At 34.4% G+C, this 16,412-nt stretch overlaps 3 protein-coding genes across 3 annotated transcripts in view; 2 read left to right on the forward strand and 1 right to left on the reverse strand.

The window, feature by feature from the left end:
• Nucleotides 1-1,166: 1,166 nt before the first annotated feature.
• On the forward strand, nt 1,167-1,688 carry LOC124898088. The gene has a single exon (XM_047411713.1). It carries the CDS (start codon nt 1,167-1,169, stop codon nt 1,686-1,688), a length of 522 nt encoding a protein of 173 aa, XP_047267669.1.
• Nucleotides 1,689-7,816: 6,128 nt separating this feature from the next.
• Nucleotides 7,817-10,548, forward strand: LOC107867199 (putative cyclin-A3-1). Its single transcript, XM_016713332.2, has 4 exons — nt 7,817-8,386; nt 9,236-9,468; nt 9,556-10,027; nt 10,120-10,548. The coding sequence occupies exons 1-4, from the start codon at nt 8,096-8,098 to the stop codon at nt 10,192-10,194; spliced, it is 1,071 nt and encodes a 356-aa protein (XP_016568818.1). The 5' UTR covers nt 7,817-8,095; the 3' UTR covers nt 10,195-10,548.
• Nucleotides 10,549-12,114: 1,566 nt separating this feature from the next.
• Nucleotides 12,115-16,412, reverse strand: part of LOC107867198 (WD40 repeat-containing protein HOS15) — a gene marked incomplete at its 5' end in the record, with an annotated part of 10,183 nt that continues 5,885 nt past the window's right edge. The window contains 7 exon segments of the mRNA XM_047411145.1: nt 12,115-12,683; nt 13,056-13,130; nt 14,042-14,115; nt 14,244-14,297; nt 15,088-15,162; nt 15,801-15,922; nt 16,022-16,180. Of these exon segments, the coding sequence (XP_047267101.1) occupies nt 12,464-12,683; nt 13,056-13,130; nt 14,042-14,115; nt 14,244-14,297; nt 15,088-15,162; nt 15,801-15,922; nt 16,022-16,180 (779 nt within the window).

A 16,412-nucleotide genomic window follows, 5' to 3' on the forward strand; every position in this document is an offset into this window, starting at 1 on the left:
AATATATAAAAACACTAAGTTTGGTAAGTACCTAGGATTCCCTAGCTTCCATAAGGCTCCCATCAATTCTAACTTTCAACTGATCATTGACAATATGGCTAGCAAGCTAGCTGGCTGGAAATTCAAGTTCCTAAACATGACAGACAAAACTATTCTTGCTAAAGCTACCCTTGATAGCATGCCTACCCATATTATGCAATACATCAGGATCCCAGTAAAGTTCTCAGCACCATTGATCAGATCCAAAGGGACTTCATCTAGGAATCTGAGGATGGCAAGAAAAAGCTTCACCTTCTAAGCTGGAATACTCTCACCAACTGTAAGGCTAATGAGGGCCTTAGGATACATAAAGCTGACCTAAAAAATAGGGCACTCCATGCTAACTTGGCATGGAGGCTAGCTAATAACCCTTCCCCCCTTTGGGGGAGAATTTTCACCTCTAAATACCAAAGAAATAGTAGATTACCCTAGACTAACAAGGTTGTCTCTAGGACCTGGAAAAACATCAAACAGCGGTGGATGAAGTGCTCTAAAGGTGTCAATTGGCATGTCAATAGCGGCAACAAGGCCAGGCTATTCTCTAATAAATGGATCCCCCACATGCAACCTCTAAGGGACCTCATTCAAGGGCTCCTTCCTGAGAATGGGGAAAACATCACAGTGGATACTTTGCTTTCCTTTGCTGGATGGACCATCTCCAGTATCCCCTTTGACCTTCCCCAGCACCTTCTCCAGTGCATTGGTGATACATTGGCTCACACTAACCTTTCCAAAGATGACATCATGTACTGGAACAAAACTCCTAATGGGAAATTCACCACCAGTAGTGTCTACAAGTCAGTTGCTGAAGTTGAGCCCAATTCCCCCTTCCACTTCCCTTGGATTTGGAAGTTGCATGCCCCTAACAAAATCCAAACCTTCATGTAGCTCTTATGCCATGACAGACTTCCCACCAAGCACTACTTGCATAGGCTAGGTATAATCAATAACTCCAGATGCTCCTTCTGTGACCACCCCCTGAAAGCATTGATCACATATTCATGCACTACCCCAATGCCTCCAATGCCTGTAGCAACACCATTAACCACAGCCCTAATACCCTTCATCCCAATTGGACATACTCCACCTTAAGACAAGTCCTCATGGATTGAAACCATATTAATAAAATGAGCTACAATGCCCATATCAACTGGGGACATCTGCTCCCCAAAATGCTCTGGGCTATTTGGCTAACTAGAAATGACAACCTCTTCAATGTCAAGAGAAACTCGGTAGATTGGCAGTATGCCTTTAACATGGCTTTAGAATTCCACATGCTTGTACAAGGCAATGAAATTAGCAAGCGTAGAACCAAAACCATCTACCTTAAATGGGAACCCCCTGACAAGGGATCCTTCATGCTAAACTATGATGGAGCTGTGATCTCCAACCTAGGTCGGAGGGGTCTAGGAGGGGTTATTAAAGACCATAAGGGGGATTGTGTAGTGGGCTATATAGATGGCGCGCCTCTTACAACCCCTCTTTACATTGAATTCAAAGCCTTGCTTCAAGGGTTGATGTTTGCCAACTCCCTCACCATTAAACCCCTCTATATATGCTCTGACTCGCTTGAGCTAGTTAAAGCGATGGCACATGGGCACGACCTTTACACTAATATCATTCATGAGTGCAAGTCCCTTCTGCAGTAGCTCGGAGCAACAGAGGTCAAACACATCTTCAGGAAGCAAAATAAGTAGCGGACACCTTGTCCAAAGAAGGCAGCAATCACATGCATCTTGACGTACCTTCTATCTTATCCTCTCCAACTGATAACATATCATTCTTTGTAGAAGCGGACAAAAAAGGAACTGTTTTTGCGAGAAACGTCTACCTCTCAAATTTTAACCTACATGGCCGGATTGTGGTCCATGATAATACTCATCCCCACCCCACTACTTCGGATGGAGCCACAGCTCTGCAAATGCTAGACAATGCTACTCTGTTTAAATTTCTAATGAAATGTTCCTTTTAACCAAAAAAAAAAAGTGTTATCCATGAATTTTAAACATTCCAGTACTATTTAATTTAGTTTATGTTGTTAAAATGTATTAGTATATGTATTCTGAAATAACAACTATCGGATTCAGAACGATGTATGGTACTAAACCTGAATTGTTATTATTTATATTTAATACAATTTTCATATATCCTTAATACAACTTTTAAAAGTTTCACCTCTTCTTCTTTTGGTGAATCACCACGACGAGACCACACCGGACTACTAGTTGCTCCAACTTCCCAGAAGCAATTAAATAGAAACTTAATTGAAATTGCACAAATCTTAAACTACACTCAAAATCGATTCGACTATAAAGTCACTAAAGCAATGATTTGGGATTTCAATTGTTCAGGGGGTTTACTTAAAAAAAAATTAAATGTGTTTTATATGTTTTATTTTTTAAGAAATCCTATGAACCATTAGATTTGAAGAGAAATGATTGGGGAGAAGTAAAATAATCTTTTACTTCTTACTGCGGGGACTTTTCAATGATTAGGAAATAAAATAATTTTTAGATAATTATATTATTCCGTTTTCAGCATACTACAAGACACTAAAGTCTTCTTACAAAAAGATCACAATTTATTTTTTGGTGTTTTCTTAAAAATCTCAAACATTGTAACACAATCAATTATTATATCGAAGCAGATATACCACTATTTTGATATCATCATGTCTACTTACCAACAAATTCTTAAGTGAGGTTTAATATTCTAAATTTATATTAAATTTTTCATTAAAAAGCTGTCATCATTAATAGTCTTACTTCATAAGCATGTGTTCTTGTTTTAGTGATTATTTGATTTTGATTAATTTAAATATATTAACTAAAGAAATACAACTTCACATCAAAAATATTTAAAAATTTCATATATTTCTAAAAAAAATTAGAATCTTTTAATGAAAATTGGTTTTAAGCGTTTAATCTTGTTGAGCCGATCCTAACTACACTTTGTAGGTTGTAGTGCTACTTGTGTTGACCGATGATATCTGTGTGTTTCTTGTGCAGTAAGTATAAATATCTATATCTATATATATATATATTTCGAACTCCGCCGGATTCTTTCAATGAAAAATTGTTCATATTCAAAATTTTGTCACCTACTCGACGAGGAAATTTTCATGAATTCACAATAGGAGAAAAGGGAATAGTAGGGGAAAAAATATAAATAACCTTCCTTAGATGGTTAATTATAATTTATAGCATAATTTTTATCTTTGCAAGTTGTAGCAAAAAGATATAAAAAAGGAAACAATTTCTAATCATATAAAAAGAAAAATACAATTTTTATATATGCAAAAAAGGATTTCATACCCATAAGAAGGGATGATAGTTATTATCAGGATATAAATCATTCCCTTAATTCTCTCTGAAACGGTTTACTCCTACTTCATTAACATCTAAGCAATTTCATACTTTCAAAATCATTATTGAAGCAATTTTTTCTCTTCATCAGAATTGCTCTTTCTTCTAATTTTTCTTTGTTCTTAATAAAAAATCTGATATAAGGAGTATTGTCAGTTTCTTTGTTAAATATCAATTGTATGTAACAATAACAGTTATATCAATGGATATCAAAGAAAAAATTGAACACTTCGTATTTGTGTCGGTAACAACATAAATAAGAATTTGAATGTAGATCGGAATCTTTCATAAGAATAATATATTGAAAATTATTTTGTATATACTTATTAGACTGTTTCGTGTATGAAATCTATATAAAATTAGTGTGAAATATCAATATTTTGTTCATGATTTATAAAATTATTTCTTACATGTTATATTTATATGGATTGAGTATAATGATCACAGAAGTTGGTATAGAAATCGACTTTCACCAAACATTATACGTATAATATCAATACTACAATCAAAGTTTATAAAATAGTTACTTACATGTTATATTTATCTTAAGATTATGAAATGAATGGATTCAATTTATAAAAGTGATTTCTTACCTGTCACATTTGTATGAAATGTGTATGAAATAGGTATATAAGTTGATATTTATAGATTGTGATATTCAACTTAGGTGATACCAATTTATTTATCCATTCCACACTGCATGCTTATCTCTTTAAATCAAAATTTATATTAAATTAAAACTTAATGAACACTATCATCTTTCAAAGTGAAAAAAAAATGAAGATTTATAAAAAAAAAAAAGAATTGCATTACATGTGGTTCTTCAATAATGAAAGAATTAAAAAAATATTGCGGTAAAAAAATAAAATATTTGATTATCTATGAAGGTAATGTAAAAAAATATTCGGCGTTCTCTTTCCTGCCCCTATCACCAATGCTCTCTTAAGAATATCATCCTTCAGCCTACAAATGACGGTCACCACGACAGGGTTTCCGAATGTGACAATTAATCGAAAACCGGAAAAAGCAGCTTGAAATGAAGTTGCCACCAGGAGTTGAACTGATGATGCTCTTGTTTGATTTCCAGCTTGATTTACTTTTTCAAGAATTTGCTAAATTATTACTGAAGGAAGCCTTGGAGTATCTAGTAAAGTTGTTGTCACTTGACCGTGAGGTCATGGGTTCCAAGGCATAGAAACTTCTGGTAGAAATGCAAGGTAAGGATGCGTTGAATAAACCCTTGTAGTTCGGCCCTTTCCTATACCCGGTACGCCCTTTGTTTTATTGTTGTGAGCTATAGGATGTTTGTTCCTGTGCAATCTACAGTTTTCACTTGGAAATGTAAAAAACAGAAGAGAGTTCCAATTCTCACATGGTTAAAAGAGAAAAATCTCTTTCCTTTTCCTCAGCATTGTGTTTTTGGATTCAAGTTTAATTTATATACATTGACATTAATAGTGTATTCAAGTTTAATTTATATACATTGACATTAATAGTGTAAAGTGCAATTTAAACTATTCTAGCAAGTTGTTATTGTATTTTCTAGGTTAAAATATAACGCTTTGTGTGAAGAATTACTAGGAATTACTAGGTCAGTTGTATGTTTTGGAAAGATAAGCCAAACAAAAATCTAAAGTACAGTCAAATCTCTGTGTACCTCATTCTCTAGTGGCAGTATTTGTTCGAAAATTTCGTAACTGCTATAAAGAAATGTTGTTATATATGTTTGACATTCAGATTTCATTTATCTGTTATAAATAAAAGTATACAAAATTAGATAGAGCGTTAATATAAAAATGCAAACATTACTTATTTTCCCTTATGAAATAGGTGATGTACATCATTTAAGTATATATTTTTTTCTTTAAATTAGATATTCATATTTGAAATTTATAGTGTGCATGGCATTAATAATGATGATCATAAATATTTGGCACTTTAATTTGTACATAATATATTCTTACAAAATATTTGTGTGTGCTATTGTAAAAGGTAATTTTACAAAGGTTATCGCTATAATAAATGTTATTGTCGTTATAAAGAAATAAAATATAACTTGAAAAATCAGTTTCGAGAAAATTGGATTGCTATGGTGAAGTACTATTATAACAAAATGATATTATGGAGAGGTCTGACTTTTTCCTTTGAGTCTAGTAAAAAAGTACGTTCCTTGATTAGTAAATCCCGTTTTATTTTTACTTGCCTTTTACTAAAAATAATGGTTTCAATTCGAGCTTTTGACAACAAATTTGAAAAGTACTATCTTTTTCTCAAAAACTTGATCACATCCTAACCCTCTATTCAAAAAAAGGAACTTCCATTTTTTTGTTTTCAATCATTTGGGCAAACAAGCGTAACAGTATAGGACTAAAAAGGATACTACTATCACCAACATGGGTTGTGGACTTGTGGTGCAGTGGATAAGGCTGTTCTACCCTTAATCAGAGGTCGAGGGTTTGATCTTGGGTATGGAGAAAACATTGTTGGGAGGCTACCACCTTAATGGGCCCTGCAATGTGCGATCCGAATTAGTCGGGGCTTCAATGGGGGCACCGGATACCGAATGAGAAACTAAAATAAAAAAAGAATACTACTATCAATATTTAACACTTTTCTTTTGAAAAATCTTTAAAAAGGAAATTAGCGTGGTAGGAGCGCGCGGGGATTTTGTTTTAGATATTTTTTTTTCATTTGAAATTCGGTATCCATATTGGAGTCCAATTAATTTGAATTCACGCCACATAAGGCTCATTCAGGAGAGCACCATCTCCCAAAAAAATTTTCATACCCAGGACCTGAACCCGAAACCTTTGTTTAGAAGAGGAGCAACTTCATCCATTACATTGGTCTCTTAATCATATAGTCAATACTTGTAGAAGGGTTAATAGCATTGGTCTTTTAGGTATGAACAGATTCTAATTTTAATTCCTATGATATCTAACTTTTCATTAACTAAAATTTTGTTTTTGATCTCTTACTATTCTGAGATTATTATTGTGTTTTTGATCTCTTTGCTTGTGCATATTAAAAAAATTATTAGATGTGCCACTTAATCACGTAGTATGTATTATGTTAAGTTTGTAATGTACCTCCATGTTTGATGGTAATATAGTTCTAAGGATAGTCCAAATATAACATATTTTCTATATACATTCAAATCTCTTTACAAAGATGTCATTTGTCTAATTATTTCCCAATTGCCACAGTAAAATATTATTATAGAGAACTTATAATATAACATGAAAAGTTTACTTGACATTTTCGTATAAAAGGTTAAATTATTTTAAGTATATGTAATAGATGTTGAATTTCCTTAACATCTTCTTATGTTTACTTCTTTATTTTTATTCTTCTTGGCAAAAGTTCTCGTTTCGCCAAAAATTGCAAAGGATAACTGCTATAAAACGATCTAATTGTAATCAAGACATTTGATTATAAAGGGACCAAAATTACATTATTCAATTAATTGAAAATTAAATAAGATATATCATACATTAGAAAGACCAAATTAATATTTATCAATAAATAAACGATCAAAATTGTTGTTACTCCTCAGATTTTTTTCTTAATAGTCTGCGCAATTTATTCATCTTTAAAAATGCCGAGGGTTGTTTGGTAAAATATCCAAAGATTAAGTTCGATATAAAATTTTATACCATATTTGATTGACATATAATTTTTTAATAATAATTAAAATTTATCTCTAATTTAATTCTGAATATCTCATCTTACCTTATTCAACTTGTGATTACCTTGGTCCCGCTAAAATAAATTAATCCACAAATTACTCGTAATACAAATTTGAATCCCAAATTAATTTAATTCATATGCAACCCCTGATCATTAAATTACATTTGCAAATTCATGTATACATTTTGCTTTAGTCCGTGAACTTTATAAAGCTGGGAGCGGGTTGAAGCGAGGGAAAATTACCCAAATTTCACTCAAACTTTCAATTTCAAAACAGTTTCGACCCCCTCTCTGCGTAACCAAAAAATATTCCCTCCGCTTCATTTCACTTGACCTCTTTTGATTTATCACATTGATTAAAAAATATTAACTCAAAATATATTTTATAAAATCAATCATATTAATGATGTCTTATAACTTTAAATTTAACTATTACTAATATTTTAAGTAATAAAATGCTCTTACTTTATGAAAATAGACAATTAATTTGAATAAACATACTCTTCATGTGTTGTTATTTCTTTTTTAGTTCGTCCCCAAAAAGGTCATTTTTCTCTATTTGGTAACTATTAAGTGGCAACATTCCATTTTATCGTTAGTGAATCCCACTTTATAAGAGAATAAAACTTAAAAGAGACAATATTATAACTTTACAAAGTGATCGTGTCCGATAGAAGGCGACACATAAAATGAGAAGGAGACGGAGACGGAGGGAGTATTTGGGAAGAAAGCAAAATGGAGGTAGTAAAAACAGTTGCTTCTTTCACTCATATTCATGTCGCCCTCAAAATCCCATTTTCACCCAAAATAGCTTCAAAAACAAAAAAAAAAAAAACGCCTGCGCCCCCCCCGCCTATTCAGTTAAAAATTTTCGAAAAAAATTCAACTTGTATATGGCGCCATATGTGTTCCCATAATAAACCCCTTAATTCCCTTCAATCTCCAAGCAATTTCCTCTTTCCTCCTTTCTCTGGTTGTTCTTGTAACTGATAGAGGAATCAATGGGGGATTCAGAAAATTGCGGTAGAGTTACACGTTTAGCAAAGAAAAGGGCAGCAGAGGCCATGGCTGAACAACAAGAAAGGCCCAAAAAGAGGGTTGTTTTGGGCGAGATTCAGAATTTTGCGAATGTGGGGGAAGTTCAGAAACCGAAAGGGAAGAAGCAATTGAAGAGGAAGGTGAAAGGGGATGTGACTAGTAAATCTGATGGGAAGAAGGAATTGAATGTCGATGACCCGCAGATGTGTAGCGCTTATGTTTCTGATATATATGATTACCTTCGTAAAATGGAGGTTAGTTTCTGTTTCTTCTTTTATTATTGAAAAAGATATTTAATTTGCTTTGTATTGTACAGTGTTTGTATGGGGAAATCTTGGTAGTTCAGTTGGTTGGCTAATTGAATCTTAGTATTTAAAATTTATATATATATAAAGTGTATATTTTATTGTAATTGGTTGAAATGGAATGAAATAGACAGTAGGGATTTAGTCCAATGAGATTGAGATGTAGTAGTGGTTGTTTATGGTTATTTGTTAAATGATAAGAGTAGTAAACATAATTGAACTTGATTTTGTTTCTTTTTTTTTTTTGCAATTGGACTAGATTGGAAAGGGTAAGATGATGGAAATTCAGATGTGTTTACTGTAATGAATTATTGAATCTGAGTTTATGGTCTATATATTGGTGTTGGGTTCGAGGGTCTATTGGAAATGAACTCTTTGCTTTCCAAGGTAGGGGTAAGGTTTGTGTATAATCTACTTTCGGGATTACATTGGATATGTTGTTGTCGTTGTTGTAATAATGGTGTTGGTTATGAGGTCTTTGGAACCTAAGTTGCGGGGACTCTTCACTTTCGATGCCACAGCCATGTCGGATTCTCCAAAAATACACCATCTTTGGTGAATTTGACATGCACCCGTTGACATTTTTGAAGAGTCCGAGCAACATAGATTGGAACAACCTCTCTGCCTCCCAAGTTAGGGGTATGATCTATGTACATTGTCTCCCATAGATCCCAATTGTGAGATTACATTGGGTATGTTGTTGTTGTTGTTGTAATATTGGTGTTCGGTGTTTGTGCTTAGTGTTGTAATTGTTGTGGAATTTGTGTTTTTGACAAATTTGGCGATTTTTGTGTTCAGATTGAGGATAAGAGGAGACCTTTACCGGATTACTTAGAAACAGTTCAGAAGGATGTGAGTGCAACTATGAGAGGGATATTGGTTGATTGGCTGGTGGAAGTTGCAGAGGAATACAAGCTACTTTCAGATACCTTGTATCTTACTGTTGCGTACCTTGACAGATTCTTGTCGATGAATGTCATCAGCAGGCAAAAACTTCAGCTTTTAGGTGTTTCCTCGATGCTCATTGCTGCGTAAGTATCTTAGCTTGATGTGGTATTGAATTTTCCAACGGAAATTTTGTTTTGCTAATGAGTGTATTTTGATTTGGTAATTTACAGTAAGTATGAGGAGATTAGTCCACCACATGTTGAAGATTTTTGTTACATTACGGACAATACATACACTAAGGAAGAGGTGGTGAAGATGGAAGCTGATGTGCTAAAATCACTCAAATTTGAGATGGGTAATCCCACGGTGAAAACATTTCTCAGGAGATTTACCGGGGTTGCTCAAGAAGATTATAAGAGCCCCAATTTGCAGTTGGAGTTTTTGGGCTATTACCTATTGGAGTTGAGCATATTGGATTATTGCTGTGTGAAATTCTTACCTTCTTTGGTGGCTGCTAGTGTTGTATTCCTTTCAAGGTTTACACTACAACCAAATGCACATCCTTGGAGTGCGGCTCTTCAACAATACTCGGGATATAAAGCAGCGGATTTGAAGGAATGTGTTCTTATCTTACATGATTTGCAATTAAGTAGAAGAGGAGGTTCTTTAATGGCTGTGAGGGACAAATATAAGCAGCATAAGGTAATTAATCTAAGTTGATCATTTGTGATTTTCTTGGTAGGTTCTTGATTAATTCAGCTATCTAACTTGACTTGTGATCTGCTTGTTTACAGTTCAAGTGCGTATCAACATTGACCGCTCCTGTGGAAATACCAGCTTCATTCTTTGAAGATACAAGACAATCATAAATTAGGCTTCTGCTTGGACATATAGATTAGAATGCATGGACTGTGTTCTTGGTTTCGCTTAAACTGGATGGCTGGTTAACGGTGCTTGAAGGATGCTGAGGACATTAGTATGATTGTTCATTTTAAGTAGATTTTGCAGTCCTAGAATGAATCTGGTGCAAGAATTTGCTAACTGATAGTAAGATAAAGTTGGACAGATATTTGTAGCTCGGTCAGAAATTCATAGATATTTGGATTAGAGCCATTGAATGGATAGTGATGTTATTGGTTACAATTGGGATGATGTTTGATGGTATTCAAATTTCTCATGTAAAAAGCCTTGGTAGCTTCAGAACTAAAGAATATATTGTTGAATTCCTTGTGTCATTTTACAGAAGTACTTAGTTGTATATGTTTGCTACTATTATTAGTTTCTTTTCAGATTTGTTATTTTCTTCTTGAAGAGTGGAAGATATGTGAAAATTATCCAATGGTGATAGGAGTAATAAGTGAGATTTCAGAATTCTCGTGAACTTCATGAAAGATCCAACTGTTTTAACTTTGGGAAGATTTTTATGCTTCAAAATTGTATTCTTTCAATTTGAAATTTATATTGTTTATCATTTTTTTGAAGTTTTCATTTTTTTCATTAAGTATTTTGACACAAATATTTGCATGGGTAAAATGTTAATTTATCAGCCTTCAGCCATGTGAATACTCCATATCTCCATTTCTCTCCTGCCAACTAAAGACTAGTCAAAAAGGGCTCCATTTTAGTAGAAAGGCCAATCATTACATTAGTTGCCATGTGTCTAGAAGAGGATTCTATTGATAGAAATAGAGAATGAAATAATTAGAAAGGTGGTTAGAATACCCCTCTTCCATTCATGTTCGAAAAAGGTGCAACAGTGTTTGTATATTACAGTATGATATTATGATGTTGCACTAAATTGTACGCTATATTATAGCAGCTTAGTGGAGAGAACTATACAAATAGTTGAATCATACTACTTTACACTAACATGCGAATTGTATCGTGAAGTTAGTTGGTCTTATAAAAATAGTACAGACATGTGATTAAAGTAATATGGTGTGTGAAGTGTACCAGCATACCTATTACTACATATTTGTAAATATTTTTTCCTGAATAAATATAGAATAAAATATTTTAAAGATTAATATATTCGAGTTTAGGGATTAGAAATGACTACATTCCAGTTGGTGCAAGTAGAACAAATTGAGAATAATATTTGCAAAGATAGATTGACATAATTTGGAGATGCTCTGCGTGGACCTATAGATGCACCAATCCGTAACTGTGAAAATATAGTGTCCTAAAATTACATAAAGGAAGTGGTCCCAAAAGACTGCAATTGCTTGAACAAACTTAGCTAATTATAGGGCACAATAGAAGAAAAAGATCCATATTAGTGATAACCACTAGTTGAGGGTAAGTTTTTGACTCAAATGAAACTTTTATTATGATGATGACGTAAAATGAGCTTAAATGAAGAAATGAGAATTCATATAACTGATCCCATTTTTTTTTGTACTGGGGCTGCGTGGACACAGCCGTAATGTCCCTTAAATCCTCCTCCTGGCATGAGGAGCTATTTCAACTTTGAAGTACCAAGGAACCCACATTATGAGAAAGACCATATTAATATCACATCACTCATGAGGCTTACACTTAGCAGACATGTCGAATTCTATCACATTTTACAACAATACACGTAAAAACCAGTTAACTACTCCATGGTTTCCCTTCAAGGTTCACTTCAAAATTGGAGGCTAGTTCTAATAATACTAATTAGTAATACTGCTTAGCCAATCATGTCGCCCGTATACGTCCTAACTTCAAACCCAGACTCAGTTTCAAAGTTATATTGGGTTTGCAAAAGGTGGCGAACCCCCTCCTGCAGTGTTAACAGTAGATCAACCTGAAACTGACGAGAATAACATTAATGCAACTTGATATCAACATTTGCGCAACAAATACAGTTACCACAGAACAGTCACTGCTGCTGCAGCTTCCGCACTTCAACATAGTACAATGGTTATAATTACGCTTTAGCTGTACCAAAATCTAAATCTAGGTCAGTGCCATGATCCTATCTGCATATCTACAACACACCATAAATATTGATTTGTTGAGTATCAATTGTTCTACAATTCTACATGCGTCAACCAAGCAGATTTTTGCCACAAATTCACGCTTTGCTTGTTACAGGTGCATAGAAGGATTTCCATCTTTCTTCAATATGATCTTTTTCATGTTTATTCTGCAACCCTACATTCGAATATCAAAGACGCACACTACATTGTCTGCAAAACAAGCTGCGACCTTGTTGCCTTCCTTGTTCCAGCAAACTTCAAAGATTCCACCATTTCCACTGTACGTTTTTATGATCTTGGCGTCTTTCACAGACCATATATTCAAGCATCTATCCAATGACCCAGTTGCCAAGTACTCACTATTTGGGCTAAATGCGACAGAGTAAACAGGATCCCTGCGTTTAAATTGGAAGAGACCCAAATGAGTACTAACAGAAATCCAGTCACACAACAAGAACAACAATAGAAATATTTAAAGTGGACACGAGAAACAGTCTAGCTTTTCTGCGCTATCCTTAAGGCACTCTCCTAAAAGTAAATAATAGTAAACCAGCTAAAGTAATAAACAAAATAACCAAAAAGAAATCACTAGTTTAACCAAGCAAAACGAAAAAATCACCAGTATAGGTGTTTATTTTCGTCTCATGTAATATACTCGATGCAACTATTTTTGTTATGCCAATGGCTTCTTAAATGAGATTGTGTAATCACCTCACAGCATTTTTTCTGGAAGACATAATAAGCAACAACACAATTACATCCATTACCTATGACCATTCAAGCTATGGACAAGACGGCCAACTTCAACATCCCATAGCTTCACTGTGGAGTCAAAAGAGGCACTGCACAAGAAATTAGAAGTTTGTTGGAAAGAGGAGGCACAAGAAATATAAGAGTGAAGTACCACAAAATAAGGTACTCATTGATACTCGGTTATTCCTCAGAGGTGAAGGGATATAGAACATGAGGCAAATTGGACAAGTTATTTCATAGACAACGTTACATGCAGGTAGCTAAATGAGGACATATTGAAGGAAAATTATAGGGACAGCATTACCAAGGCAAGAGTAGGGGCCAATAATAAAACTTCTAAAGTGCAGATCATATATTTCTGGAGATATTTGTCGCTCTATGAAGTATAAGTGTAATGAGGAGTTTGCAGGAAGCTATCTGCCCCCATGCTTAAAAGAGAGAAAAAAAAAAGTGAATCAACCATGTTTCAATCCCAATCTAGTAGTTGAGTTCGGCCATTTTAAATACTCCATATTCATCCCAATTTATTCTAGCTTATTTCATTCCAAATAATAGATACCTTTTAAGGTGTAGAAAAATAAGAGTACGATTGGACTCAATTTGAAGGTTATCTGGAAGATAAGAGGAGGTTCAATTGGTTTAATAGTTAGGATCAAAAACTTGCCATCTTCACCATGAATCACTGAGAAGCAAACAAGCTTCAAGTGGTAAAAGTAAAACAGCCAAGGATCAGCAAGTACAACTCAATAAAAGGAGGAAAACAAGTTCAAAACGACAATATTCACTTTATTAGTTTTCTATGGATCACCAAAAACTACACATAGAGAACGGTCATCCCTTAACCCATTAACCATAATACGATCACAGGAAGGAGAGCCTTGAGGTTACCAAGTGACGGACAATTATGGTAGAAACAGTAGGTCATGACAAATATGATCTATGACAATAGGATTTTGATGACAGAGAGATCCCCGAGGGCTGATCTTTGTAGCATATTTACCTTGCCAGCAACAACTGTTGATTTGGGTTGCTCGTACCAGGGCCAGATGGACTCCATCTGATGGTATAGATCTCCTAAAAAAAGATTTAACACTGTAATAATTGATGTGTGATCTGATTATGCAAATCAAACAAAAACAGGAACAAAGAAGCAACATATTCAAATTCTTATTTGTATATGTATATTAACTTTTATACTGCACCTTGGCATGTTCTGTGAAATCATACACGCAGGCATCTTGTTTCAAGCTCCATATCTGCACAAGGGATAAGAATCATCCACCAATTTTACACAAAATCAATCATCAGTAATCCATAGGATCAATAAATTTGAAATCCTATCTTAAAGTGAAGATGTGAATCAACATCCATGCAATCTCCTCTTTTACTAAAAAATATTTTATATAAAACAGGAACTGGAATTCTGGAACGTGTTTTAATTGGCTTGCCATTATTGATTTAGTGCATTCAGGAATCTAGGTCGAAATGCATTTTTTTTTTTTTGGTGACTGAAGAAGTTAAGCATGATAACTTCTTTTTTTTCATGATAAAGGTGTACGAGAGCAAGGGCTGGTGTGAGGAGCCTAGCTTGAGAGAACAAATTATTGCACGGTGAAATGAAACAAAAGCCCAAGATAGCATAATGGATATAGTGGACCCAACAAGCTTGAGATTGAGACATAGTTTTCCAATGAGGTAGACGGAGAGCTTATTGAATATCAGAGACCAAATTTATCACATTCTTTGAACTACCTAGTTAGTATGTATTGGTTACAGATGCAAGACATCACATTCAACTATTTGATTATGTTAATTAAATGAATACTCCCAAAGAGAAATACAAGATGATGAGCAGAATTATCAGAAGAAATTGATATTAGACACATTTGTGTAAGCTAATCTGTAATGATTAAATTCAGAGTTCAGATAACTATACGAGTGTAAATAGTGCAGTCTAGGTAACAGGAATGCCTTAGCGATTTTCTGAAACCTGTGAAGGAACCTTCTCCAGCTATTAATTTAACGAACTAGTGTCTTAGCAATTACCTTAGCTGTGTTGTCATCAGAGCATGATGCCAACAAGGAACCTGAGGGGTCCCACTTGATAGCATTAACTTCACTCTGCAATAACAAGATAAAATCTTTTAACGTCACAGAGTGCTAGAAAATTGCATTTTTACAACCTAGCATGCTAAAAGTTTGCATTTGAACTCGCAAAAATAGTATGTATGCTCTAGAATACAAAATATTAGAACCACAACTCCTAAGATGAAATTCCAACAGAAGATAAAGAAATGCTTGTTTGAGAAATTCTTGTGCACAGTTGCATATTTACTCAGAAATCTTCTGGCAGCCTACCCATTTTTTCATCATGACCAAAGAAAGAAGTCACAAGATTCTTTAGCCTATCACCCTTGTTACACCATATGTCTAGCTACAAGTTAAAAACATCATGTGCAACAAAGGCATATAGAGATAGAACAGATACAGGTTGTGTCTTAATAATAAAGTAACTCAACCAAGGGAATACAGGTAAACATATTTTAGGATTATGTTCACAATAAGGCTTTTGTCTGAAACATTTTGAGAGCATTGAATGACGTGATGAGCACAAGGCCCAAGAGAGTTGATCTTTTTGCCCTCCTTGTCCTCCTGTCTCCCCTCACAAAGGTTACACTAGCTCCAATAAAATATTTACCGGCAACAGTAACCAAATATGGAACAATTTTTTCAACCAAAATAGAATACTGGAACATCACCTGATGTCCGGAGAAAGTTTTGACAGGCCGACTCTCTCCAACTTTACAAACATAAATCATGTTATCAGTGGAGCAGGTCGCAAAGGAATTGTTGTTTCGCCAATCAACATCAAGAGTTGGAGCTGAAGAACAATTATATATAAATGTTTAGACAAGAAAGAGAAACCAAACGGTGTCATAGCATAAAAGTTCCAACAGTAAAACAGAACAAGGAAAAGCACCTGAATGAAATTCAAATTGCTGCCTCCATTCACCTGACTTTACATCCCATACAATTGCAGTTTTGTCAACACTACCACTAAGGAGATAATCACCTTTCTTATTCCACTTCAAAGAGAAGATTGGCCCTTTATGTTTGATTAGAGTATTTACCAGTTCCCCTAGATATGAAGTGACTCGTAAGATCTATCATGAATATCAACAGTACACATTTGGTGCCATAAGATAATAAAGGTGCCCCAAACAATAAGAAAGGAAAGACCTCAACAGAAGTTTAAACTATTGCACAAAAGAAACCAGTTTTCCATGGAAAGGGAAGTAAGTGCGTTAATGGGGAAACTCTTTTTTTGGGGGGTAGTGTGTGTGTGTGTGTGTGTGTGTGTGTGGTGGTGG

This window comes from Capsicum annuum, chromosome 4 (assembly GCF_002878395.1).
Source record: "Capsicum annuum cultivar UCD-10X-F1 chromosome 4, UCD10Xv1.1, whole genome shotgun sequence".
NCBI lineage: Eukaryota > Viridiplantae > Streptophyta > Magnoliopsida > Solanales > Solanaceae > Capsicum > Capsicum annuum.

Bases quoted from the DNA above. Each gene is read 5' to 3' on its own strand.
- LOC124898088 (XM_047411713.1), top strand. From the start codon at position 1,167: ATGAGCTACAATGCCCATATCAACTGGGGACATCTGCTCCCCAAAATG.
- LOC107867199 (XM_016713332.2), top strand. From the start codon at position 8,096: ATGGGGGATTCAGAAAATTGCGGTAGAGTTACACGTTTAGCAAAGAAA. The intron at 9,469-9,555 runs GTAAGTATCTTA...GGTAATTTACAG, and splicing joins TCCTCGATGCTCATTGCTGC to TAAGTATGAGGAGATTAGTC. The intron at 10,028-10,119 runs GTAATTAATCTA...GCTTGTTTACAG, and splicing joins ACAAATATAAGCAGCATAAG to TTCAAGTGCGTATCAACATT.